We start from the raw sequence: 23731 nt of genomic DNA, 5'->3' as shown, positions 1-23731 counted from the left end.
AAATCTACATTTGTTTATAGCCAAAAAGCAAATTGCAACCAATTAGCGCGTTCAGTTTGACAAATGAGTGAAAACCAAAACCGAAACGAAAACTTTTGCATTTCGTTATATACAAATACAAATATATATAATTTATATATATATATATAGCTTACCTTTCGCTAGCGATGCTTGAGTTTCTGGACATGGACTTGGGTGACATCTCAAAGTCCGAATCGGAGCGATATAAAAAGGACTCACGACGTTGCGGTAAATTCTGTAGCACCAAACCAGCGCTGGGTGAACCGCCCTCAAGCGGTGATCGGGCGCCCTGGCCATTTTCTACATCGAAGCTGCAATGAGAAGATAATCAAAAATTTTAGAATTAAATGCATTTCATTTGATTTCGTTTCATTTGCTTAAGTTTGAGCTAAGAGTTCACATGTTTGGCTATGGGGGGCAAACGTTCGTTGACTTGACATAACATACGCCAGCCAAAAACAAAAGTTTCCAGGGGCGTGAGCAAGCAGCAGCAGCAGCGGTAACAAGCAACGACCTACAGGAAACGGAAGCGCGCCTAACAAGGCGCTTTTAAAGTTTTTCAATTCGTTAAGACATTTTCGCCTTTCGCCTTGCGCGTTGTCTGCTGCGTCAGCGTCGCTGTTTATGTTGCTGCTGCTGCTGCTGCTGACAAAACTTTTTGCCAAGTTAGCACAGCGGCAAGCCAACCACGAAGCAAATGTGGTGCGGTTCATTGAGAGCGCCGCTGCCTAAAGTTGACTTCACTTCACTTCACTTCACTTTTGCTCGCTTCTTGTTCAGCACGTCAAACTTTGACAATTGATCAAAATTTCGCAGACAGATCTTTGGCTTCTTATATACATAACAAGCATATTATATATACGATATGCTATGATATATGTTAATATAATACTTATAGCTATTAAATTTCAATTTATATTACTAAACAATTCGAAAGTTATCGTAACATTGTCAAATATTTAAATATAATTTGCTGTTACTTGAGATTATTAAAAGTAAAATTTTAAATAAACACTTACAAAAAAAAAAAAGTAATTCGCTAAACTTAGTTTAAGTTTATTTATTATTCAATTATTTTCAGCTTTTTTATTTTATTTATTTTTAGTTCTTGTTCTATTTGCTGTTTACAATTTCAAGTTTTGTATGTATTATATGAAATTTGTTTTAAATCAATTATTGAAATAAAATATTTGAAATACTTTACAAAATTAGTATTGGAAAATTTCAAATTATGCCACACTTATATAAGGCAAATTAGTTTCCATATATACGAGCAATATTTCAATTAATTTGATTTATAAAATTGAAGCTTAGTTTGGCAATTGAGCCAAATCGATTAGCCAATTTGGTTAATTTAGCTATTTAGAGTTGCCAGATCTGCGATTAACGTTTTCCAACACTGTTCTGTTATTTTTGTTCAAGTTTAGGAGTGCTAATTAATAATTCTACAATTTGCAAAATTAATTTAATTTATAAATTTTGATTATATTCAAAATTGTGCACTAAACTGAATAAAAAAAAATTTACAAAGTTAGATAAATTGTAAAGCTTTGACAAATGCATTTTGTGCGCTCAGTTCTTGCCGCTCCACCTGCTCGAGTAAAACAAAAAGTTGTTTCATTGACTGGCGGCAACAGCTGCAAATTCAGCTAAAATTTCGAGTTAACAACAAACAAAAAAAAAAGAAAACAAGCAAAAGAAACAAGAAGAAAGTCGCCTGGGCTTAGTTGACAGACATCAATCCAAAGCGCGTTGTCATAATTAAAGAAAATGCTTTCATAACCAAAAACGAAGGCAGCTGGTGGCGTCCAGAAAAAACAAGAAGAAGAAGAAGAAGCACAAAATGTTGCAACATTGCTTACGGTTACGCTTTTCTGGACTTGTGACGCAGCTGTGGCCTCGCGGCCACGCCCACAAATGCCCACAACGAACGATAGAGAGAGAGGGTGGCAGAGTGGGAGGAATAAATGGTGACGACTTGAAGGCCAGGCCAAGCTTTTGGCAGCGAAACGTCGTAAAGAAAAATGATGTTTTAAGTAAAATTTATATCGGGGTCATTAAGTAAACTTGGCACAAAGTTGACGCTGCTTCTGTTATTGTTATTGTTCTTGTTGTTCATTTCATTGTTGTTGCTATTGTTGTTGTTGTTGTGAGCAACAATGTCGCTCATACTTTGTGGCACTTTTTGAAGTTAAGCGCAGCACCACACACCGAACAGTTTACAAAATTTTCAGTTTCGTTTACACCGAAAGTTTTCTCGCTCGCACTCGCACTCGCACTCTCGCGCTATCTCTGTCACACAGTGTAGTGCATCAAGCTGATTAATGCGACTTGACGAGACATGTAAATTATCATTTAGTTGCCATTCAACAAACACAACAAACTGCAGCTCAGCTCAGCTCAGCTCGCTGCGCTTGGCTAACAAACTAATTAAGTTGAGACGACGACGCACACTCTGCCCCAAATCTATGCCAAACAATAATCACAGCACACACACACACACACGCGCACACAAGCACACTCATCACAATCAGCTTGGGTCGTTCATTTATTTGCACATATAATTAGGCGCATGAGCAAGAAGAAGCAGCAGCAGCAGCAGCAGCGACGTGTGGCGCGAGCTACATTTCCTGCCATAACAAAACAAAGGCCCTGCCCCTCCCCACACCCCCCACCCGCTCACTACTCAGCAGGCGTCAAGCTTAAAGCTGCTTCGTCGCTGCTGCTGCTGCTGCTTGGGCAACTAAGCAGTCATCAACTTAACTCAATTGCGCCAGCAAGCAAAGTAAACTTGACTAAGCCCTGCTGATAAGCTATGTCCTCCTATAACACACACACACACACACACACACAGCAGGTTGCCCTCTTTACAGTTATTATATTAACGCTTAAAGTTTAAGCATGCGTTATGCTTTAAACATATCTCATTTCCAAGCCCACTTGCCACTTAACTTATAGTTTAGCCCAACTTTAGCTAAAAGCTGCTTAGCAATTTCTCAGAAACGTTTTAGAAATTTTATATATATAGAAATTTATATATTTTATATATTAATAAATTAGACAGCAGTAAATTCCTATGCATATGCTAAGCGTAGTTAATTAAATATTTTAGCTGTTGCAGCTGGAAATGCAATAGAAATACTTAAGCATTTATCTCTTTCGCTCTTGCTGTTTAATAATTAAGTTGCTTTATTTAATGAGACTATTGAGATTTTTATACATATGTTACAATATAGATATAGCAAACAATCGATAGTAGTACAACAATCGATAAAGTGCTGACTCCCTAATACAGCAATAAGTTCGATCAATTTAACTAAATCAAATATCTTGCCATTTAATTGTTATAAACTATACAAATGTTTTTGTCTAACATTGAAATTTGTAGTTCGAACAGTCAGCAAAGCAAATCTCAAAGTTTATTTATATCAATTGCTGTTCGATAGTGTGGAGTTCAATAAATTTGAGACATTTCTAACTTAAATACTTTGCTTTTAGCTAATAACTAGTTATACACTCAAATCTCTCGATCATAACATAACATAACATGCAAAAATTTCGAACTCGAAAGCCGCCATTTTGTTTGTTTGTTTAAGTATCAGTTTGCTTTTGCTTTTGTGTTGGCGCCAACAATTTGGCACGTACTGTGTTTGATTTGTGTTTGCATTAAGCCTAAGAACAAATGCAATGCATGCTGGGGCAACATACTAATAGCACATACTGTATGCTGCATGCCGCATGCTGCATACTTCGAGGCGCAGCTGTCTGCTGACCTTGCAATCCAAAAACTAGCAAAAAAAAAAAACCAATCCAGTGACACATGGCGCTGCACTTGGCACCTGCTCTGATGTGCGTATGTGTGTGTGTGTGTGTGTGTGTACGTCTGTGTGTGTGTGTGCAAACAAGTACGAGTGCATATAGAAATTAAAGCAAAGCAAAGCAGAGGGTAGTCGAGAAAAAAAAAAAAAAACATAGTTTATGGCAACTATGGCCACAAGGCCATTAACAAAAGCCTCAGACTGACTCGCTCTCTGTGCCTGCCACAAGCACAAGGTGGCGCATCAGCAGAAGAAGAAGCAGCGGCAGTGGCAGTGGCAGCGGCAATTGGAGGAAACAGTTGCTGTTGGCTGCAGGCGCAACGTGCAGAAAAAAATATAAAAAACCAAATTAAAAGTGCGCAGCTAGCTATGCGCCCCCATATGAAACGAGAGCAGCGTCAATAACGAATGCTATGCCACCATTTGTGGCACGCTGGCCGTCAAATCGTTGCCTACCAGCATAACACCTTGTGGGGGGAGGTGCGGGGTGGATGCTGGGGACTGTACGCAAGGGCACTGCGCTGATTTTAATTTCATTGCAAAAGCGCATTTGATTAACCGTCGCAGCAGCTGTCGCTTAACAAACCAAACCCACTACCCCACCACACCCCCCAACCACCCAACGCGCAATAAATTGAGCGTGCCGCCTCTTAGCGTAACGCTTTGGCGACACTGCACTGAGCACCGAACGCACATTTGCTTGGGAAATACTTTTCTGACGCAATTGTCATAATCGGATTTAACTGCCTGCAAACGCGTTTGCGAATTTATTCTTGTGTTTCCATATGCAATTAAATTTATTTTTAATTATAAAGCCAGCAAGTGCAACATATTTCGCGCCAAATGTTTAAACAAGCACAGAAATGTGCGCATTTATGCAATTTAAATAAATATAAATGCAGCAAAATCTTTGGCATAAAATAATCGATAACTAGCTGATCGCTGCTTGCGCTCAACACACTGTCATCCAATTAGAGGGAATAGAAAATATCAATAGTAATCATAAATATGTTTCATTAAATGTTATTATTTTATATAATTATTTTTTTTTATTTTATATTATTATTTATTATTTTATATATGCAACAATTGATGGCAATTTAAAGCGATTGCAGATCTATAAATCTAATAAATGAAAACTAATTCAAAATAAAATATTTAATAATTATATATATGCTTCTTCTTCTTCTGCATACTATATACTGCCCTAAAAATTCCTATTAATTAATATACTAATATAATAATATACCAAAGATTCTATTCAGTGTTAGCAAACTTTTAAATAAAAATCGATTTAGCAGTTATCGAAGTATATATATAGCTTTCATTATAGATTAGCCAAATTTCTAAATTATTTTATTACTATTAAAATGTTGAATTACGAATTCCTGTGTCTGACTCAGCGTGAATGAAAATGAAATAATTGCGGGAAAAGCGTTGCCAAAGTCAACAGACTGAGTCTCAGTGTATGACACACACACACACAATAGAGTGAGTGAGAGGGGGTGAGTGAGGAGCGGAAAGTTATTTGTGTATTTGTGCTTGGGCAATAACAAAACAACTGATGATAGTTGATTGCTGCAGCTTGTGTGGCAAGCAGGCAATGTGGACTTGCAGCTAATGGCAACCAAACCACGAAGCATGGAACACACCCCTGGCCCGCCCACCCGCCTACTAAACCAGGTGACGGTGAGGGGGGGGCTTTGTTATGGCAACTATGTTTGAGTCGGGCAAACAATGAGAATGCTGCCAGTTCGAAATTCGATTGGAGTGCCCAGTAGTCGTCAAATACACACAGAGTGAGCGAGTGAGCGAGTGAGCGACTGAGCGACTGAGCGACCGAGCGAAATGAAACCGCAAACAAAATACGGCGTAGCCGCTGCAGCGGCTTCCAGCGTATTATGCGAAGATGTGCGCAACTTTACCACACGGCGACGCAATCTGCTCTATCTAATGCATCGCTATCTAATGGAGAACGGCTATTACAGCAGCGCCGAGGCGCTCAAGAGCGAGAGTCGCTTATCCGATGACTGCGAGCTGTGCGACAATGTTGATCTGGATGCAATTTATTTGGAATATGCAAGTTTCTTCAACATGAAGTTTGGCAAATATCCGCGCATACTAAAGAAAGCAACGCCCAAGCTCAAGCTGGAGCTAAGCGGCGGCGCTAAAGCGACAGCAGCGAAGCAGTCAACAGCTGATCCAGCAGCAGCAGCGCAGTTGCAGCGCAGTTTAGGCGGCGCTGGCGATAGCTTGGCCAATTGGCATGCAGGCATTGGCGCGGCCACAGCAGCAGCGGCAGCAAGTTTGAGCACAGAGCAGCAGCAGCAGCAGCAGCAACCGTTGCATATAAAAAAACTGGACACAGCTGAGAGCTCAAGCGGTGCCGCCGCCGCCGGCGCTGCCTTAAGCGAAATCGAACATGGCCACGGCGGCGCTGGCGACAACGCGCTGTTTGTCACCCCCGAGTGGCAGCTGCTCGCTCAGCTCGTCAAGACGAGCATTCTAAGCGAGGATATCAAGCTCAAGTGGTCCGACATTTGTGGCAATCAGCAAGCCATTGAGCTGGTCAAGGAGGCAGTGCTCACGCCCATTGATTATCCGCAGCTGTTCGCTCATGGGTTGAAGCCTTGGCGCTCGCTGCTGCTCCATGGACCGCCCGGCAGTGGCAAAACGCTGCTGGCCAAGGCGCTGTACGCCGAGACGCGTGGCAAGGTCACGTTCTTTAACATCACGGCCAGCATTATGGTCTCCAAGTGGCGCGGCGAATCGGAGAAAATACTGCGCGTGCTTTTCCACATGGCAGCGCGTCAAGCGCCCGCTGTCATTTTCTTCGACGAAATCGAGAGCTTAACTTCGAAGCGCGATCGCGCCACAGACCACGAGTCGTCCAAGCGCTTCAAGAACGAGCTGCTGCAGCTGCTCGACGGCATGGAGCATCAGCTGAACGGCGTCTTTGTGCTGGCCAGCACCAACTTGCCCTGGGACATTGACGAGGCGTTTCTGCGTCGCTTTGAGAAGAAGCTGCTCGTGCAGCTGCCCACAGCCGCCGAGCGTTGCAGCCTGATCAAGCGACTGCTTGGCAGCGTTCTCAGCCTGCAGACGCGTCAGCTGGAGCAGCTGGTGCGACTCTCGGAGCACTTCACAGGCGATGAGATACGCTTGGCCTGCAAGGAGATCAGCATGCAACGCATGCGTTGCGCCACGCGTGCCACACGCGATGCCGGCACAACCAAAGAGAGCGAGGAGGCAAGTTGCGAGCGCGCCTTCAAGCAAGTCAAACCGCTGGGCATCAAACTCTTGCCCAGACACGAGCAATGGCAGCAGGAGAATGGCTCCTAGTCCAATTTTGGATATATAGACGCGCTGCTTTGGCTATTTTTTTTAATAATTAATGATTTAATTCAATGTAAAATTAATGATGCATCATAAATATATAAATATCGGACTATCGTAATTTTTAAGACTTAGCATAACTGAAACCGCTAACGATCGATAATCGCTGCTGAACCGAAGCTTCAAACTTCTAAGCAGCTGAAATCTATCTAAAGATCTAGTGTCTTTTTTGACTAATGTGACCCCAGGCAGGGAGCAATTTCACACTAATAAAATATCTAAAATAAATATATACTATTTATCCAAACTTTTATCCGATCAAGAGTAACTTAATTCTGATGAAATGAGCTCAATATTCGATTCGGCGATTCTTATTCTTTTGAATTTCCCTATTCCCTCCTTAAAATCCCTATTCGAATAAGGTAAGTTAGTTAATAGAAACAAGAAAGTTAGTTAGAGCGAGAGCGGGCGAGAGTTTGAGTTCGCGTTTATGTTTTACCTTCCCGTAGTGCGACGTCTCGCTCCCGCGATGGTCATCCTCGAGACATAGCGACGAATGCGTCCGCTGGAGCGTCGCTGACTGCTGACGGGCACTGAGTTCGTGGTGGAGCGAACGCTGTGCTCTGTGGCCGTGGAGCTGCCACGACGATCGCTGCCCCCCAGCATGACGTCCGAGCAGAGTGAGGAGGACATAATGGAGGCGGCCGAGCGACGTTTGCCGCCAGTGAAGGTGCCACCGCCACTGGAGGAAGTTGTGGTCGCCGAGCTGTCGGAGCGCGAGAAGAGCGAGGAGCGCTTACTGCGACTGCCCGAAGTCCATGTGGCGTCCTGTATATTGCTATAAAACTCTTCTGTCTCCCGATCATAGCTATCGGCCTCATCATCGTCCAGCGGCGTGCGCTCCTCATCCTCAAACTCTTCCGCCTCCGTGGCCATCGTATCGCTGCGTTGCGTAAAACGCGAGCGCGCCCCATTCGACTGCAGCTGGTAATAGTCGTGGCCATAATCACGCGAGTCACGTGGCCGACTTAGCTTGCGGTAAGGCGCTGAGCTGGGCGCCGAGCACGTGTTGCTGGTTGAGTTGCTTGTGGCGCTCAACGAGTGACGCTTATTGTTGAATGCAGCAGCAGCAGCAGCAGCCGCAGCTGCGGCATCGTCAGTGGCAGCGCCCTCGCCGTCGCTTTCGCCGCCGCCCACACTGCCGCTGAATGTAACCTCATGAAACTTTGAGGATTTGCGACGCGTTCGCGGCATTGACTCGCCCATGTGACCATGTCCATTCGATGTAATCGATGGCCGTGGTCCATTATTGTTATTCAGCTGCTGCCGCTCGTTTGTCTCCGCTGCTGCTGCTGCTGCTGCTGGCATAAGCGTTGCTGTTGCCGCTGCTGCTGCTGCTGCGGCGTTGGCGTAGGCGCGTTGTCGACTCCAGGGAAAGGCGCGTATAAATGCAAATATTATGAACAGCGTTGCAATCATATTTTTCGTTTTGTCTAGTCGTTTGGCATTGTTGAGTTGATTTTTGTGTGTTTCACTTGCAGTGTTGATTGGATTTTTGATTTAAGTTTTGATTGAATTTTCGTTTGCGTTTTTGATTTCGTTTTTTGATTTTTGTCGCGTCGCTTTTGCTTTAAGAAGTTTTATTTGCTTGTGCGCTTAGATAAAGACTAAGAGTAATAGTGAGAGTAAGCAAGAGTGACAGACAGCAGAGAGAAAGCAAGAGAGAGAGAGCGAGAGCGAAAGAAAGAGAGATTGACAGCTGCTATAAAAGATTAAAATCAATTCAATTTTAGTTGACATTTAAGTCTGTTCTATAGCTGTTAATCAACACTAAAAAGTGTATTAGAATACAACTGTAAATTTAATCTTAAATGTAAATTGCTTTCATATATTTATCAACAGTATTTAAAATCAAACAGCAAAAAGGAAAAACCCAACTCAAGAAAAAAGCAACACACATATGAAACCCTAACGAATCCCTGTGCATAGTTTTCCATACCTATGCAGCACTGGTAGTCTGAATAAAATGAAAACGTCTCGCCAAAGCGCGAAACTCATTTGGAAGACTTTACTGCTTATGAAGAAACGCGTAGAAGCAACTCCCGGAAATTCTGTACTACACTTTCCACACTTGACTTGAAACCCCTGAGACAGCAGAAGGAGGGGAAGACCACTGAACCAATATTCACTGAATTCTCGGAGAGGCACTAAGCTTCCAGTTGGCGAAAAAAAGGATAAAGAAGAGATATCGACATTTACTCTTGCAATGGTTCCTTGGTGAGCTGAGAATTGTAATACCCTCCTCCCTAATTATACAGATGCCATATTGCGTATAAAAAAATTAAGACGTATTTGAATTTTCTAGGTAAATTCAAATCATGCCGACCTTTTGTTTGCTTTCCCAGCTTTACGAAATTCCACTTTAGTGCTCAATTTGCTGCAAATGTTTTATATTAAATTGTTATAGGCATAAAATTGCTTCACATGCGCTTTAAATCAATTTGTCAATCGAATGGCGAACGACTAAATTTAAACAGAATATTTATATTGGCATTATGTGGCATAAATTAATTTAATTTAATGCATAATTCATGCGTGCAACGCACAAACATAACGGAACGCAACGCACACACACACACACACACACAGGCATGCATAAATTTTTCATTTAAATTTAATGCATTTTGTTGTTAACCGTTTGACATATAAACAGCAGTATCGAAATTAAATTAAGCTCTTTATACCAAAGCCAGAGAGAGAGAGAGACAGACAAAGTGCAATTTATTTATATAAAAAAAAAACTATTTTATTTTGTCGCAGAGCTGCTGCTTTGTATTTGATAAGCTAACTGTACTTGACTGGCTGCCTGAACAATTGTATGATTGACTAAATGACTGACTGACTGACTGACTGTCGAGTGCAACGACAAATGCTTTTGTGAGCAATTTCGATGGTTGGCATTATGATAATCAATGCACAATTATTGAGAGAACGGAACGGACGGACAGACAGTTGAGCAAAGTTGGTAGATAATGCTAGCAAGTTGGCTAATAAGGCGCAACTAACACACACACACACACACACACGTAGCCAATTATCTAATGTCGATTGCACATTTATATTATTTAATAATATTAAACCTAATCAGCTTTTCAATTGCGTGCAGCAAACGAATTCAATGTGCAGCTGCAACTAACTAACTAACTCACTAACTCACTAACTAACTATATATATTATAAGCATATTAATTTTATTTTTAGCCATTGATGCAGGCCTCAGCAGCAGCTGGCTATGGCTTCAGCTTCGGCTTCGCTTGGCAAAGTTAACCACGCACTACTTTTTAATTTGTTCAAATTGCATTAAAATAGCGCCTCACACAGCGTCGAGTCCAACCCCAGCTGGGGTGGGGTGGGGACTTTTAGTGGGTGTGCATGTTCAGGGAATATAATTAAGTGTAGCAGCAGCAGCGCAGCAGCAGCAGCAGCAACTCGCAAGGAACAAGGAGCTTATGGTATCTGCCAACGAGCAAAATAAAGTGAATTAAGTGCAGCAAAGGTGAACTCAAGCTTTTTATGCATACACACACATATATGTGTGTGTGTGTGAAACTATAAAAAATAATTTGCTTGCCACGCTTATATATCTTTATAAGCATATTTCATAATTTCTAGCAATGCGACTTTTGCTTTTTTATTTCTAGAAAATAAATGCAGCAGCTTCTTGCTTAAATTTAATTGTAGTTGCATTAAATTATGCAGCTGAAGTATTTTCTATCTTCAATGATACTATACAATCGTACTATAAACCAAAAGTTCGCAGTAATGCATACGCAATTAAAATTGAAATGCAAAATATGCGCTTGGAAAAATAATATCAAATGCAATTATAACGAATTTAAAATGCAGCGCTTGGATTTTAATCAATTAGAAATTAATTTCCAATGAAATATGCGCTCATTTAGTTTTAAAGACTTGCTGCTAAATTAATTATCGTTGCATTTATATCAAATTTAGCTGTTTTTTTTTCATTGGCTTTAAGCTTTAGTTGAATATCGAAAAGGGTTTAAGCAAAATGTAAACGTTGCTGCTGATCGAAGTGAAATTCGCAGCCAACTCCTTAAAAGCTAATACAGCTAAATAGGCAACACACACACACACACATACATATGCATATGCATGCATGTGTTAGTTGAATATGAAGCTGATTGCTTGCCATAAGCAGTTGCCGTACGTACATGACCCCGTACACACACACACACATATGTGGCCATGTCTATGTGTGTGTGTGTGTGTGTGTGTACTTAAGCAACTGATGCTGTGTGTGGCAGCCACAGGTACAACTATGAAGCATCAATTTAAACGCTAGCGAAGCGCGCTCAATGCTCAGCACTCAACTTGCTGCTTGCTTATGCGTGTGTGTGTGTTTGTGTGCGTGTGTGTGTGTGTGCTTAAGTGTTGGTAAACAAGCTAGAAAACAGGCTGTGCTGACTTTGGTTGCCTTGGGGCGCTGTTTGTTACTTTTACAGCGACTGCGCTCGGCTACAAATATTTCCTTTCAATCTTTTTTTTTTCATTTTTTTGCTTTGCAACTAATTCCAGCGCGTAAGCAAGACAGCAAGCGTAAAAGTAGAGCACACAGATAGATAGACACACACACACACACACACAAGCTCATGGCAAAAAAGCAAAAGATTTCTTCAAGCTGCAGCATCTCAGGCTAAGCCAAGCGCACCACCTTCTTCTCTGTTGTTGTCTCCCTCGCTCTTGCTCGCAGGCTAAATTTAAGTAGCAACAAATCACTTCATTGTTTGCGTGTTTACATAATATTTATACATTCCTCCTCGCTCTTTTGCTATCTCTCTCGCTCGCTCTCTCTCTCTCTCGCTCGGACACGCTGTTCATTAATAATACGACAAATCCAAAAAAGTATGCTACGCTATTTTCAATGCAAAAAGCAAAAACGAACTTCAGACTGCGCGTCGCCAGCGCAGACAGCTAAGCAAACTCTGCTCAGGCGACAAATATATATATATATATATACATATATATAACTGTGCTGCTTGTATAAAAAAAATAAGTGAAATTCAAAGCGCACACAGTTAAATATTTAACATTGAGCACATGTTTTACAACTTTTGTGTTTAAGCGTCGCATAAAATGTTCACTTACTTTGATGCTGCTAATTTATTTAAAATTTAGCCTATCACACTAGATAATTGTATACAAAAAATGTAAGCAAATTGTTGGCCTAAGCTCTATTTTAATTTTAGTATATTTCAATAATTTGTATAAAATTATTTAAGTCATTTAGTTTATGCATAATATAAAAACAAGCACAGAATTTGCCAAGAATTTTTGTTATGCATTTAAAATTAAATAATTAAATGCATTTTAAGTAAAATAGTTAGCTTAGCTTAGCAGCTAGAACTGACTAGCTTAGTTTTTATATAATAAATAATTTTGTAAATATATAATAAAATATATATATATATATGCCTTTATAGCTATTTTTGTTGTTGTTGTGTTAGCTATTTTTTATCAATATTTTTGTTTTGTCTTTGACAAATGTTGCTCGAACGGCAATTTCAATTATAAATACAAAATCAGCAAAGCTCAAGCTACGAGCAGTGGCTTAGCATATGCGCGTGTGTGTGTGTGTGTGTGTGTATTAGTAGTTAACGCGCAGCCAAGTGACGTCAAACAGGTCGCCGTAGCAGGCGCAACGCATGAATAAACTCAGAGCAAGGCTACAAAAAGAAACGAAATAAACAAAATACAACCTTTTCAAAGCAGGCACATGTGTGTGTGTGTGTGTGCACTTAACTGCAACAACAACAACAGCAAGCACAAGAAGCAAAGCAGCAGCATCATAATCATTAGAAAACATCATCAGCTCTTCTCATCATAGTTTGTCGTCCTTCGCTCATAAATAATGTAGCACAAAATACAAAATCCAAAATGTGAAATACGCTTAATGCAAGGCATGTTTTATACATGAAAGAGCAAAGGGGCAACGAACATTTACCCCAACGAACCCTCCCCCCCTCTGCTACAAGCACAAAGAGTAGCAACAACAACAAATACAAACAACTGCATTAACAGCAAAAGCAAATGCATTGCATAATGCAAAAACATATTTTAGTGTCTAAACGATTGAGTGCTTTGGCAACATTGCGTATACGTAATGTGCAAAATTGATAAATGCTACACATGAGCGACGCTCGCTCTATAGTAATTAAAGTGCTTCAAATTCATATTTAGTTTAGCAGCTTAGCCTTAAGCTTTGCCCGAACAATTGTACCAAAGCCACAACAACAACAACAACTAATAATATGACTTAACTAAAAGTGAAAACAAGTTGTGCGGCTACAGAGGTCAGCAGCTTAGACACAAGTGCATTATTTAGTAGCTAACTTTTTGGCTTTACTGCTTTTTTTTTTTATGTTGCAAGGTTAGCAACGTAACAAAACCTCAGCATGACCAACAGCAACGACGACGACGACGACGAAGAGCTGACAAACTCATTCATCGCACACACACACACATACAACTTGCATGTGTGTGTGTGTGAGCCTCATCATTGTCGCTTTTGTATGGCAGCTCTCAATCGCTCTCTTTTCGATGGCTCTATGTCAGTTTGTTTGCCAAGCTGCAATTTGATGCTGCCAGGAGCCTTCAGCAACAATAGCCAAGTGGCTGCTGCTGTAACTGGGGGGTAATAATGATAATAATAATGATGTTGCTGCTGCTGCTGCTGCTGCTGTTCTTGTTGCTATTGTTGCTGTTGATGCTTTTGGGCAATGACGTTGCCATTTTCAATGGATCTCAATGCAAATGCCGCCCAAATTAGTGTCAAACGTATTGATTCACCCCATACAAAGGGCGACAAGAGTGTGCAAGCGAGACAGAGACAGAGAGTGCAACGCACACATGCATGCATGCACAGTTATTTTTGCTGCTGCTGCTGCTGCTGCTGTTAATGGCGTTGCAATTTGCATATGTGTGTCAACGTTGTTGCTGCTGTTGCTGCTGCTGCTGCTGTCGTCATCCCCTTGGCGCGCCATGAATTTGTAGCCTAACACACTTAACCCACTTGCCACGCCCTTTGCCATCCACTTACACACACACAAGCACACGCACACACACACACACACACATACATGTATGCATGCATATGTTGCCTGCACTTTAAAATTTGTTGTCCGAAAATTTGCAATTAAATTAAATGCCATAGCGCATAATTAAAATGGGCGTTGCCCCAGCCAGCGTGGGCGTGGTCAAAACTTGTTTGTGTGTGTGCGTCTGCCCATAAAGTCAATTGCTGTCAAGCATGCGTAATTAACACCCAATGGCCAAGCAACTTCATTAACTCATTTTCTAGTGACAAAGACTCGGAGACTCAATTAAAATGCATTCCATAGAAATTTTCGCCAATTTGCAATTCGCCATGGAGATTGGCCAACATTTAAGAAGCGTTTTCAGTCTAGAATGCATTGCAAACTAATTGTTGATTCAGTTTGCTGCAATTTCAATTAAGCAAAAGAATTTAAAGCGATTCAGCGTCTGTATGAGCAACCAGAACTTCGTATCTAGCAGAGCTAGAGTTACCAAATTTAGTATTTAGTTACTTCTATAATCGTTGTATATTGCTATTTGTTTTAATATTTAAATTTCAGCTCCCATCTCTCTCGCAAATCAAAAGAACCACAATCAAGCTTAAGAAACTGTCTAGAATGCATTGCAAACTAATTAGATAGAATTTAAAGTACGCTTCGAGTCAATTGTCGTTTTGAGCGACTGTATGAGCAACAATATCTTCGAAACCAGATGAGCTAGAGATACCAAATTTGCCAACTAGCTACTTCTATCTTTGGAGCAGCTGCCTACAAGTTTTGATATTTGAATTTCATCTCCCTAAGCGCGCAATTCAAAAGAAACTATTTAAAACTAAATTTGCTAACCAGCTGCAACTTTTCTGTAACAAAAATTGCATACGCAATAGATTTCCCCAACAAATTGTGGCAAATTGAAAAGCGTATTTTATTAGCCAAATATTTATGGCCAAGTGGCACTTCAAAAGGCGTCACAGGCATTTGCACACCCGACAAGGTATGTGGGCGCCGCCACGCCTCCTTGGCTTGGCAAATGAAATCAAAGCAACAAAATGTAATAAAAATAATCAACACACAAGCAAAATGTAATAATGAAAATGAACGAAAAACATGAGAAACGTTTAAAAACAAAACGGTTTTTATGATTTGATTTTAAGCTACTAGCGGTAGCAGCTACCTTCCACCCCTCCCCCAACCCCTGCCCTGCGCTGACGCCTACGCTTGCTTGCCCCATTAGCCGCTGGCCACACCTTTTTTAATACAACCCGCCCCCACTGCCGCCCCCAGGAATTGCTTTCATCTCTTTATGAGCTTTAATTTCTTTTGTGACTGCAAATTGAGCGGCAAAATTGAACGGACGTCGCAAAAAAAAAAACAGAAAGAAAAGAAAACCGAATACGAAAAATGGCAAGCAATGACGTCAGAGCGCCAAGATGGCGTAAACGAAGCAGCAGCAGCAGAGCAAGAGGAAGAGCAAGCAGCAGCAGCAGCAGCAGCAGCAGCAGCGGCAGCAGCTGATGTTGATGCTGATGCTGAGGGACAAGTAACGACAAATTTTTGGACAGCTTTAGTTTGTGGCAGCAACGCGACAAATGGTCATAAAAATAGCTTGGCTTGCAACAAATGTCACGTCAGAGATGTACACACACACACACAGACACACACACACATAAAGTATGCGCCACAATTCTCAGGGAAAAGCCCAACCCAACAACAATTTGAAGCGAGTGCTTGCCGAAGAGCCTTTTGACAATTAAATGCTGTCCCTGCTTGCCGCCGCGCCAAAAGCTCTGAATGTTGAATGATGGGTGGGAGCTGAGTGGGCGTCAGGCATCTTAAAAATGTGCGCAATGTGTATGCGTGTGTGTGTGTGTGTGTCTCTGTGTGTGTAGCTTGGGTAATGACGTCGCCTTTTAGCGCGAGACTCGCAAGTCGAACGCGAAGCCAAACTCAATTAAATGTGACAGTGCAAATGGCTCTCAGCCTAAAAGTATGTTTTACAATGCTAAAAGCAAAAGTAGAAGAAGCAGCCACGCCCACCCACACCACGCACAATGGCATGCAGGTGCGACAAATACGCGCAATTCAAGTAAAAATAAAGAAAAGACGAGAAAATGCTTAAAGCTGCGGCCATTCCACAAATGCTAAACGCTCAACTAATTGAAATTCATGCAGTTGAAATTTAAATTAAAAGTGAGCAAACTAAGAACAATACAAAGTGAGCGTCACTTAGTCTTAGTCTTTACCTTTAAGTAATGCAAAAAAAAATTGTTATTAATAATAAATTATTTTTATTTTAGAGCTGAACTATTCAATTGCAAAGAATTGAATAAAATGCAGCTTGAAGTTTAATTTCAATTATTTTTAGTTCAAATCCTAACCTACCCCAATTCTCTGGGTGTTTCCATTAGAGCAGCCTGTCTAACCTAACCTAACAATAAGTTGCTTTAACTTTAAATATTACAAATTTTTAGTTGCTGTCTTGAAAATAATTGAAATTATTGGAAAGTAGTTAATTTTTTACATTTATGTTTAAATCATAAAGTAGCTATCGATAACTATTTGTTTAAACCACTCTGAGAAGTAATCGGAACAGAGTTTAAAAGACGAATAGACAATCGCTTTGGATTTCAAATGTTGCGATTGAGCTAAGCGTATAAATAATTGAGTACTTTAAATATAAACATTAGTGATATAGTTACTATCACAATTGTTTATAATTTGTAATTTAAAAGATTAGCCACTGCATTTTATACAGCGGAGGCTTAAAATAAATAAACATAAAGTCGTACATTCCTATCTCTCTCTCTCTCTGAAGCGAATTCGTGTTTGGGAATGTGAACAGCGCCCAGCAGCATTTTCAACTTCCAACTTTATGCGCAGGCAGCTGCCAATAAGCAACGATTATGCTGCTTGTAGCTGCTACAATCGACTCGCGCTGTTTGACTGACTTCAAATAAATGTACTTAGGTGTATGTGTGATTGTGTGTCTGTGTGTGTGTGTTGAGTGTTGTTGTCTTATAATGTGCGCTATTTGCTGCTGCTGCTGTGTGCTAATGTCCTACAAAAATGCAAGCAGCACTCAGGAGAGCAAAGTCTGCCATATAAGTATACGAACATATAGCGTTATAAATGTGTATGTATGCGTGTGTGTGCGTGTGCGTGTGTGTGTATAAAGCACATTGATAGCACTTGTGAGGCGCTATAAACTGCAACCGAGCAGAGAGACAAAACGGCGTACAGACATTTTCACAAAGGCAACTTGCCTATGGCCTCAAATTGCACATACGTCATGTGTGCCCAGCAGGCAGCCTGCCAGCCACCCGCACACACACATACAGAGAGTGAAAAAAAAATGTCAAGACATTTACTCAGTACTTGAAAGTTGAAGCCTTCGCCTTTGCCTTTGCTTTCGCTTTTTTTTTTCTTTTCTTCTCTTTTTTTTTGTTAAATTGACAGTCTTCGAACTTGTTCGCAGCTTAATTTGAAGTAAAGCAGCTTGAGGCTGTCAAACTTGCGCCCTAAAAACTTAAACCCTCTTATGTTGCCTCGACTAAGCCGCCACTCAATTCAAACTGTTGCTTTAGTTTAGTCGCAACCAACCAACCAACCAACCAACCAATTAGTTGATGATCATTTGGCGCTGCGTGTGCATAAATTAAATTTTAAATTGAAATGTTTGAGCAGCGCATCAGGTTCATTATATAATTATTGATAATGTGCGTTCGCCATCCGCAAGCGCTTAAACAATTTTCAGCAAACGAGCCACAGCCACAGCCAGAGCCAGAGACAGAGCCAGCGCCAGCTCTGGCGTTACATAAGCTCTTAATTGATCAGTTCTGCTTAAAACGAAATTACAAAATAAAAAGCATGCAGCATTTCTGCGAAAGCTGCGGATAATAAGCGACAGAAAGAGACAGCGAGAGAGTGAGTGAGTGAGGCAGCGCGCATGCATAATGAGCAGACAGAGCTGTGGCTGGGTGGGCATTCAGTTGCTCAAAGGCAGTGGCGTAGCTTTCAATGGGTGCAGCTTGTTACATTAAATTTAATTTAAGCTTGTTATAAAATATTTAATTATAATTAAAAAAGCTGTTTATATAATTTGTGAGCCCTTTGGCCTACGCCTCTGGCGCGCACATGTATAAAGGCTTAATAAGCCAGCAAAAACTCTATAAATAAAACACATATCTACGTTTCCATTACTCAATGCACAATTCAAATGAAAAACCAAAGCGCGTACTCCTCATTTTGTGTGAATGGCACTTATACATAAGAGTGAATTGCAGTTTCAACGCAAAATAGTTAATGGTTTGATTCTTAGAATAGATAGAAAGCAGCAGCATTTGTTTCTATCTCAAACGAAAAGGATTTCTTTAGTAGCTGCTGCTAGTAGTTGGTGATTTTGTTGGTGTATTTACCAATACTAGACATTGGTGTATTATATGGCATGCGAATTGCAGCTACAAATTTGTTGAAATCAAAAGCAAATTGCTGGTTGAACTGTTGGTGAATTGTTGATTGTTGTTAATTTCACCAATGATTTGTATATAAGCTAAATGGCAACAATTGTTTATAATATTATGGCCAGCTCTATATTGATTACTCTAAATAGAATTCAAACGAGCAGAGCCTTTGCTAGTTGGTGATTTTGTTGGTGTATTTACCAATACTAGCCATTGGTGAATTATATGGCATGCGAATTGCAGCTACAAATTTGGTGAAATCAAAAGCAAATTGCTGGTTGAACTGTTGGTGAATTGTTGTTAATTTCACCAATGATTTGTATATAAGTGGCAACAACTGCTTATGGCTCATTTGCTATTAGAATAATTTTCAACAATGTGCACTTATCGAGCTATCGATAACTCAATAACAGTGACGAAAAGCGAGTAAAGTCCACAATAAATATTTGTGGCTGTGGCTTAAATGAAATATTAAAGTTAAGAGCGCAGAGCTGCTCATACCTTGTCTTGATTTGAAAATGTTTTTTATATATATTTAACTGATAAGTCGATTGATTGTATTAATGCTGCCATTATAAGTTATTGTTATGTCGCTCACACACACACACACATGCACACATGCACACATACACTTGCGCGTGTGTATTGGTTATATTGGCAGTATTCATAATACATATATACATACTTCTCTTCTTTTGTAAGAGTCAGTAATATTGACAATAATTTTCAAACCATTGAAGAGCTCTTATTGTGTGGGTGTGCTTAAGTGTGTGCGTCTCTGTGTGTGTGTGTGTGTGTGTTTGGGCGATATAAAAATACCACATAAAAATATTGCCAGCCATATGTACTTACAGGAATGTGTGTAGCCCCGAAAATGAAAGCAAATGCGTATAAAAATGGCATTAGAAATACACAAAAGGAGACCAAAGTACAAGCTGAGGCGCACATTGAAAGCCAGATGATAAGCAAATAAGCAAAAAGGAGTGCCACACACACAAACACACACACACACACATACAGCTAAAGCTATAATAGCAAAGTGAGAAAGAGAGAGAGCTAAACGACTGCTGAATGTTACAGAAACAGGAAATAAAAATCCACTTTAAGCGTTTTGAATACAAATGCAAATACAGGCGCACACACACACGCACACATAGAGTAACAGACAGACTGCATAAAGGACATAGAAAGAGACAGAACATCGCCGCTGACAAGTGAGTGAGTGATGAGCGAAACGGAGATGAAGATGAAAATGAAGACGCGGCAGACGGCGATGGAGACAAACGCGGTCACATTGAGGTACATTAATATATATTTCTTTCAAAAGGTTCTACACACACACACATACACGCACACACAGACAGACATAGCGACTGAAAGGGTTTTTATTTTTCTCTGTGGCTGCCGACTACAAATAAAGATAAGTAGATGTGCGTGTGTGTGTTGCCCAAAGCTGTCATGTAAGCTTGGGCGTGGCCAGCGGGGCCAGCAGAAATCATTGCAGCATTTTGGGCGCCACAAGCAAACGAATTGCAATTGCAACTCCCAGTCTCATTGCCATGCATTTGTCAATTCACTTAGCCAGCCCAGAGCAATGCTCAAAATAGATAAGCAAAGGCACCAAAGTGAGCGATGTGAGTGAGTGAGCGTTGCACTTAAGACTAAAGTATTAATCTTTTTGTTAAAAGCAAAACTTTTCATTCACTTCAAGTGCACGCACATGCAACGAGAAATGCATTAGGCCTGAGTCCAAGCAACTAGCTGGTGTGCTATTCTCTCGAGTCACAAAGCCAGCAACCGTAAATAAATGAATTTCTATGTAATTTCAGAGCTCTGGTCAAGGCAAATATTGCGCTCTAGCATAAAAGTCCAGTTGGCAACAAACACACACACACACACATACATATGCAAATGGCAGAAATGTACAATCAAAGAAGTGCAAAAGTAGAATGAACGGAAACGTTACTGGCACAAGGACCTCAAAAGTATGCAACATTAAGTGTGCGACTCTCTATCTCTCTCACTCACTCACTCATTCACTATACGTTGCTTTTATTCTTGTTTTTTTTATTTCTTTGTGTGTGTGTGTCCGCTTGTTTTCTTTACCGCTGCTGCTGCTGCTGCTGCTGCTGTTTTTTGTCTCTGACCAAGCTGGGCCAGTCAGTCGGCCGACTTGGCCGCCACCGTCGCCGTCGCCGACGTCGCCTCTGTCTGTTGTCTCTTGTCCCTGTTGTTGTCACTTATGTGCCATTTTGGCAGCAGTTTCTTTTTGGCAGCGTTTGCTGTTTGTTTCTTATGATTATTTGCATTTTTTTTTTTGTGCCTAGCCAAAAGTCAATAGGCCCTAAATGTCTTTAGCATTTACTGCAAATCAATAGTTCAATGCAATTCCAAGTTAAATTATATAATAAATTTAAGCAAATGCATTAAATTGTATTTACAGTACATTCTCAATAAGTGAGCGCTTCATTAGCAACAACAACTTTTTAATGTTTATATTTTATTAGATACACAAAAAATAATCTAAAAATTAATATCAATTTAATAATTTACGCAATCGAAACATTTATATATCTTTATATTTGTTTACTTGAGCAACTTTTTTGATAAATTGTTAATAATAATTTGAAAGGTTTCAAATAATTTGAGCAACTTCTGACAGCTCATGACAAAAATATATATAAATATTTTTTTAAGCAGGCTAAATAAATGAAAATAAAATATTCTAAATTTTGCTTTAATTTAGAATTAGCATAATGCTACATTTTTAATGTAAATTATTTGTGTAGGGCATTAAAAATTTGCCCTAGCCTAGACTTTAAACATAATTCTTGTTGTAGCTTCTCATCTTATTGTTGCACACGTAGGCGCGGAAAAGTCTCATTAACAAAATGCACAGCAACAACAACAACAAAAACAACGGTAAACTATATATGTATGTTTGTATATAGTATAAAAAAAAAATGAAAAAGTGAAAGCTGCTTACAAAACAGAGCATGAGAGGAAAAGAGAAAGAATAAGATGAACAACAAACTTGGAGCATCGTTGAGCCTCTTGAAGCAACAAACGCGGCGCTGGCTGCTGTTGTTCTTATTATAACTGTAGTTGGTGTAGTACTACTACACAATTGTTGTTTTTATTATGTTTATTATTGTTGTTAGTAAAACGAAGTGTCTGTTGTTCTAGTTGTTGCCACTAACGCGCAACTTGCAATCTCAGATTTCAACGCTTCAAAAGTACAATTATGAAAATCTGTCAAGCCCCAAATGGAATATTGTGACAAGAGCGACAGAGCGACAGAGAGACAGAGATACAGAGAGAGAGAGCGAACGAAAGAGATAGAAACAATAAGATAAATACACGTATATTATATAAATGAATAAATGCCAAAACAATTTACATAAAAAAATATTTGTGCCAAAAAAGTTTTACGTTTCACTTTTTGTTCTTGTCGCTGCCGCTTCTTCTTATTATTTTATTAGTATTTGTTTTTGTTTCAGGCTACAAAATTTCCATATGAAAAGCAAATGTGTGTGGGCGGTTTGTCTGTGTCTGTGTGTGGGCGTGACACGGCTTTGTGGTTGGCAGCAAGTTTATCAACTGAAGCGACGCCTAATCAACATCAAGCCAAACGCCATTAGGCCACCGCACAATTTACAGCTGTTTGTCAGTCCTTAGCCCCAAATTTAAACTTCCACATGTATGCATAAGTATATGTGTGTGTGTGTGTGTCTGTCCGTCTGTCTGTCTGTGTGTGTGTCGCGTTTGGTTTTATTCCAACTGCTTGTTCAAGTTAAAATTGAATTTTAACATACTTTTGTTTGCATTTCATTTGCACAACTCATTAAAAGCAAGACAAAACATATTAAATTAAAATGCACACGAGAATCTTAACTTTTGCCCGGATTTCGAAATATATATCCAAGTTACTAGATAAGTAACATATGCAGTCAAAGTCATAATTTAATTTAAGTTGCACCAATACTCAACAATTATTGCTGCAACAATTAAATATCGTACAGCAGCATATCGTGTGAAAACTACGATATTAGGCAATATCGTATGGCAAAGTTCAATATTGTTTAATCGAAATATGCTACAAATGCATATCGTAACATTTAATATTCATATCTTCAACAATTGAATATGACATAGCAGAATATCGTATAATTTGATGTTATGCAATATCGTACAGCTAAAGTACAATATTTTATACGCTACAAATGCATATCGTAAAATTCAATGTCTTAAAATTCAATATCGTATATCGAAGTGAAGTTTTTTGACAAATATCAATATCAATAACATTCAGTGCTATAAAATTCGAAAGCGCATATCGTATATGTATATCGTATTAGCTATTTATTATATAAAAACTTTTAAATATTATGTTCCGTTCTCAATTCGCCATTCTCAATCGCAATTTAAGTTGAATATCGTAAAGTTCAATATCGTATATCGATGTACAGCACGTACTAGAAGAAGTCCTTTAAAATTGCTGTGGCTAGTTAACAACAATATGCACATTTTAAGTTTCAATTCGCATTCATTCCCAATTTCTAGTTCAATATCGTAAGATTCAGCTACAAAAAGCTGTCGCTAATTAACAAAACCTTTCACATTTCAAGTTTCACTCTCGATTCTCTGCAATTCTCTTAGCAACTTTAGCATTTCATTGCAAATTGAAGGCACTCGGGCCAACTCGGAGGCTCATTGAAGCCAATATGACTTTTATGCAATCACAATTTGCAGTTTTTATTTTGAAAGCTGCAGCTCTTTTTATTAATGTGTTTTCATGCATTACTCGTGGGCACCTTTTTTTTTCGTCGAAAGCCGAAGCTGCCAGTGGTATGGCCGCCAAAATGTATGCAATGAAAATTGTTTAAGTGCTTTAATTTAATTTCAAGGCGTTCCTTTCACATTTCTACGCCATTGCCTGAACAAGCAACAAGCCCCCAACCCCAATGCCTTGGAGTCAGCTT

The 23731-nt window shown here is 39.8% G+C and overlaps 2 protein-coding genes across 6 annotated transcripts in view; one reads left to right on the top strand and one right to left on the bottom strand.

The window, feature by feature from the left end:
* The window catches only part of LOC108606231 (cAMP-specific 3',5'-cyclic phosphodiesterase), a 72011-nt gene that overhangs the window by 20179 nt on the left and 28101 nt on the right, over window positions 1–23731 (bottom strand). For 3 of the 5 annotated variants that reach the window (XM_017996156.2, XM_017996157.2, XM_017996158.2), the window contains exon 2: window positions 156–332. In XM_017996156.2, the coding sequence (XP_017851645.1) occupies window positions 156–332 (177 nt within the window). Of the gene's footprint in view, window positions 1–155; window positions 333–7674; window positions 8670–23731 lie in introns of those variants that run through there. The other 2 variants (XM_017996159.2, XM_017996160.2) reach the window with 1 other exon arrangement.
* On the top strand, window positions 5577–7282 carry LOC108606233 (katanin p60 ATPase-containing subunit A-like 2). Its single transcript, XM_017996165.1, has one exon. The coding sequence runs from the start codon at window positions 5688–5690 to the stop codon at window positions 7179–7181; it is 1494 nt and encodes a 497-aa protein (XP_017851654.1). The 5' UTR covers window positions 5577–5687; the 3' UTR covers window positions 7182–7282.

The sequence above is a fragment of the Drosophila busckii genome, chromosome X (assembly GCF_011750605.1).
Source record: "Drosophila busckii strain San Diego stock center, stock number 13000-0081.31 chromosome X, ASM1175060v1, whole genome shotgun sequence".
Classification (NCBI taxonomy): domain Eukaryota; kingdom Metazoa; phylum Arthropoda; class Insecta; order Diptera; family Drosophilidae; genus Drosophila; species Drosophila busckii.
This window is presented reverse-complemented; position numbering and strand designations above follow the sequence as displayed.

Excerpts from the sequence above, each read along its gene's own strand:
- LOC108606233 (XM_017996165.1), top strand. The coding sequence starts at position 5,688 with ATGAAACCGCAAACAAAATACGGCGTAGCCGCTGCAGCGGCTTCCAGC.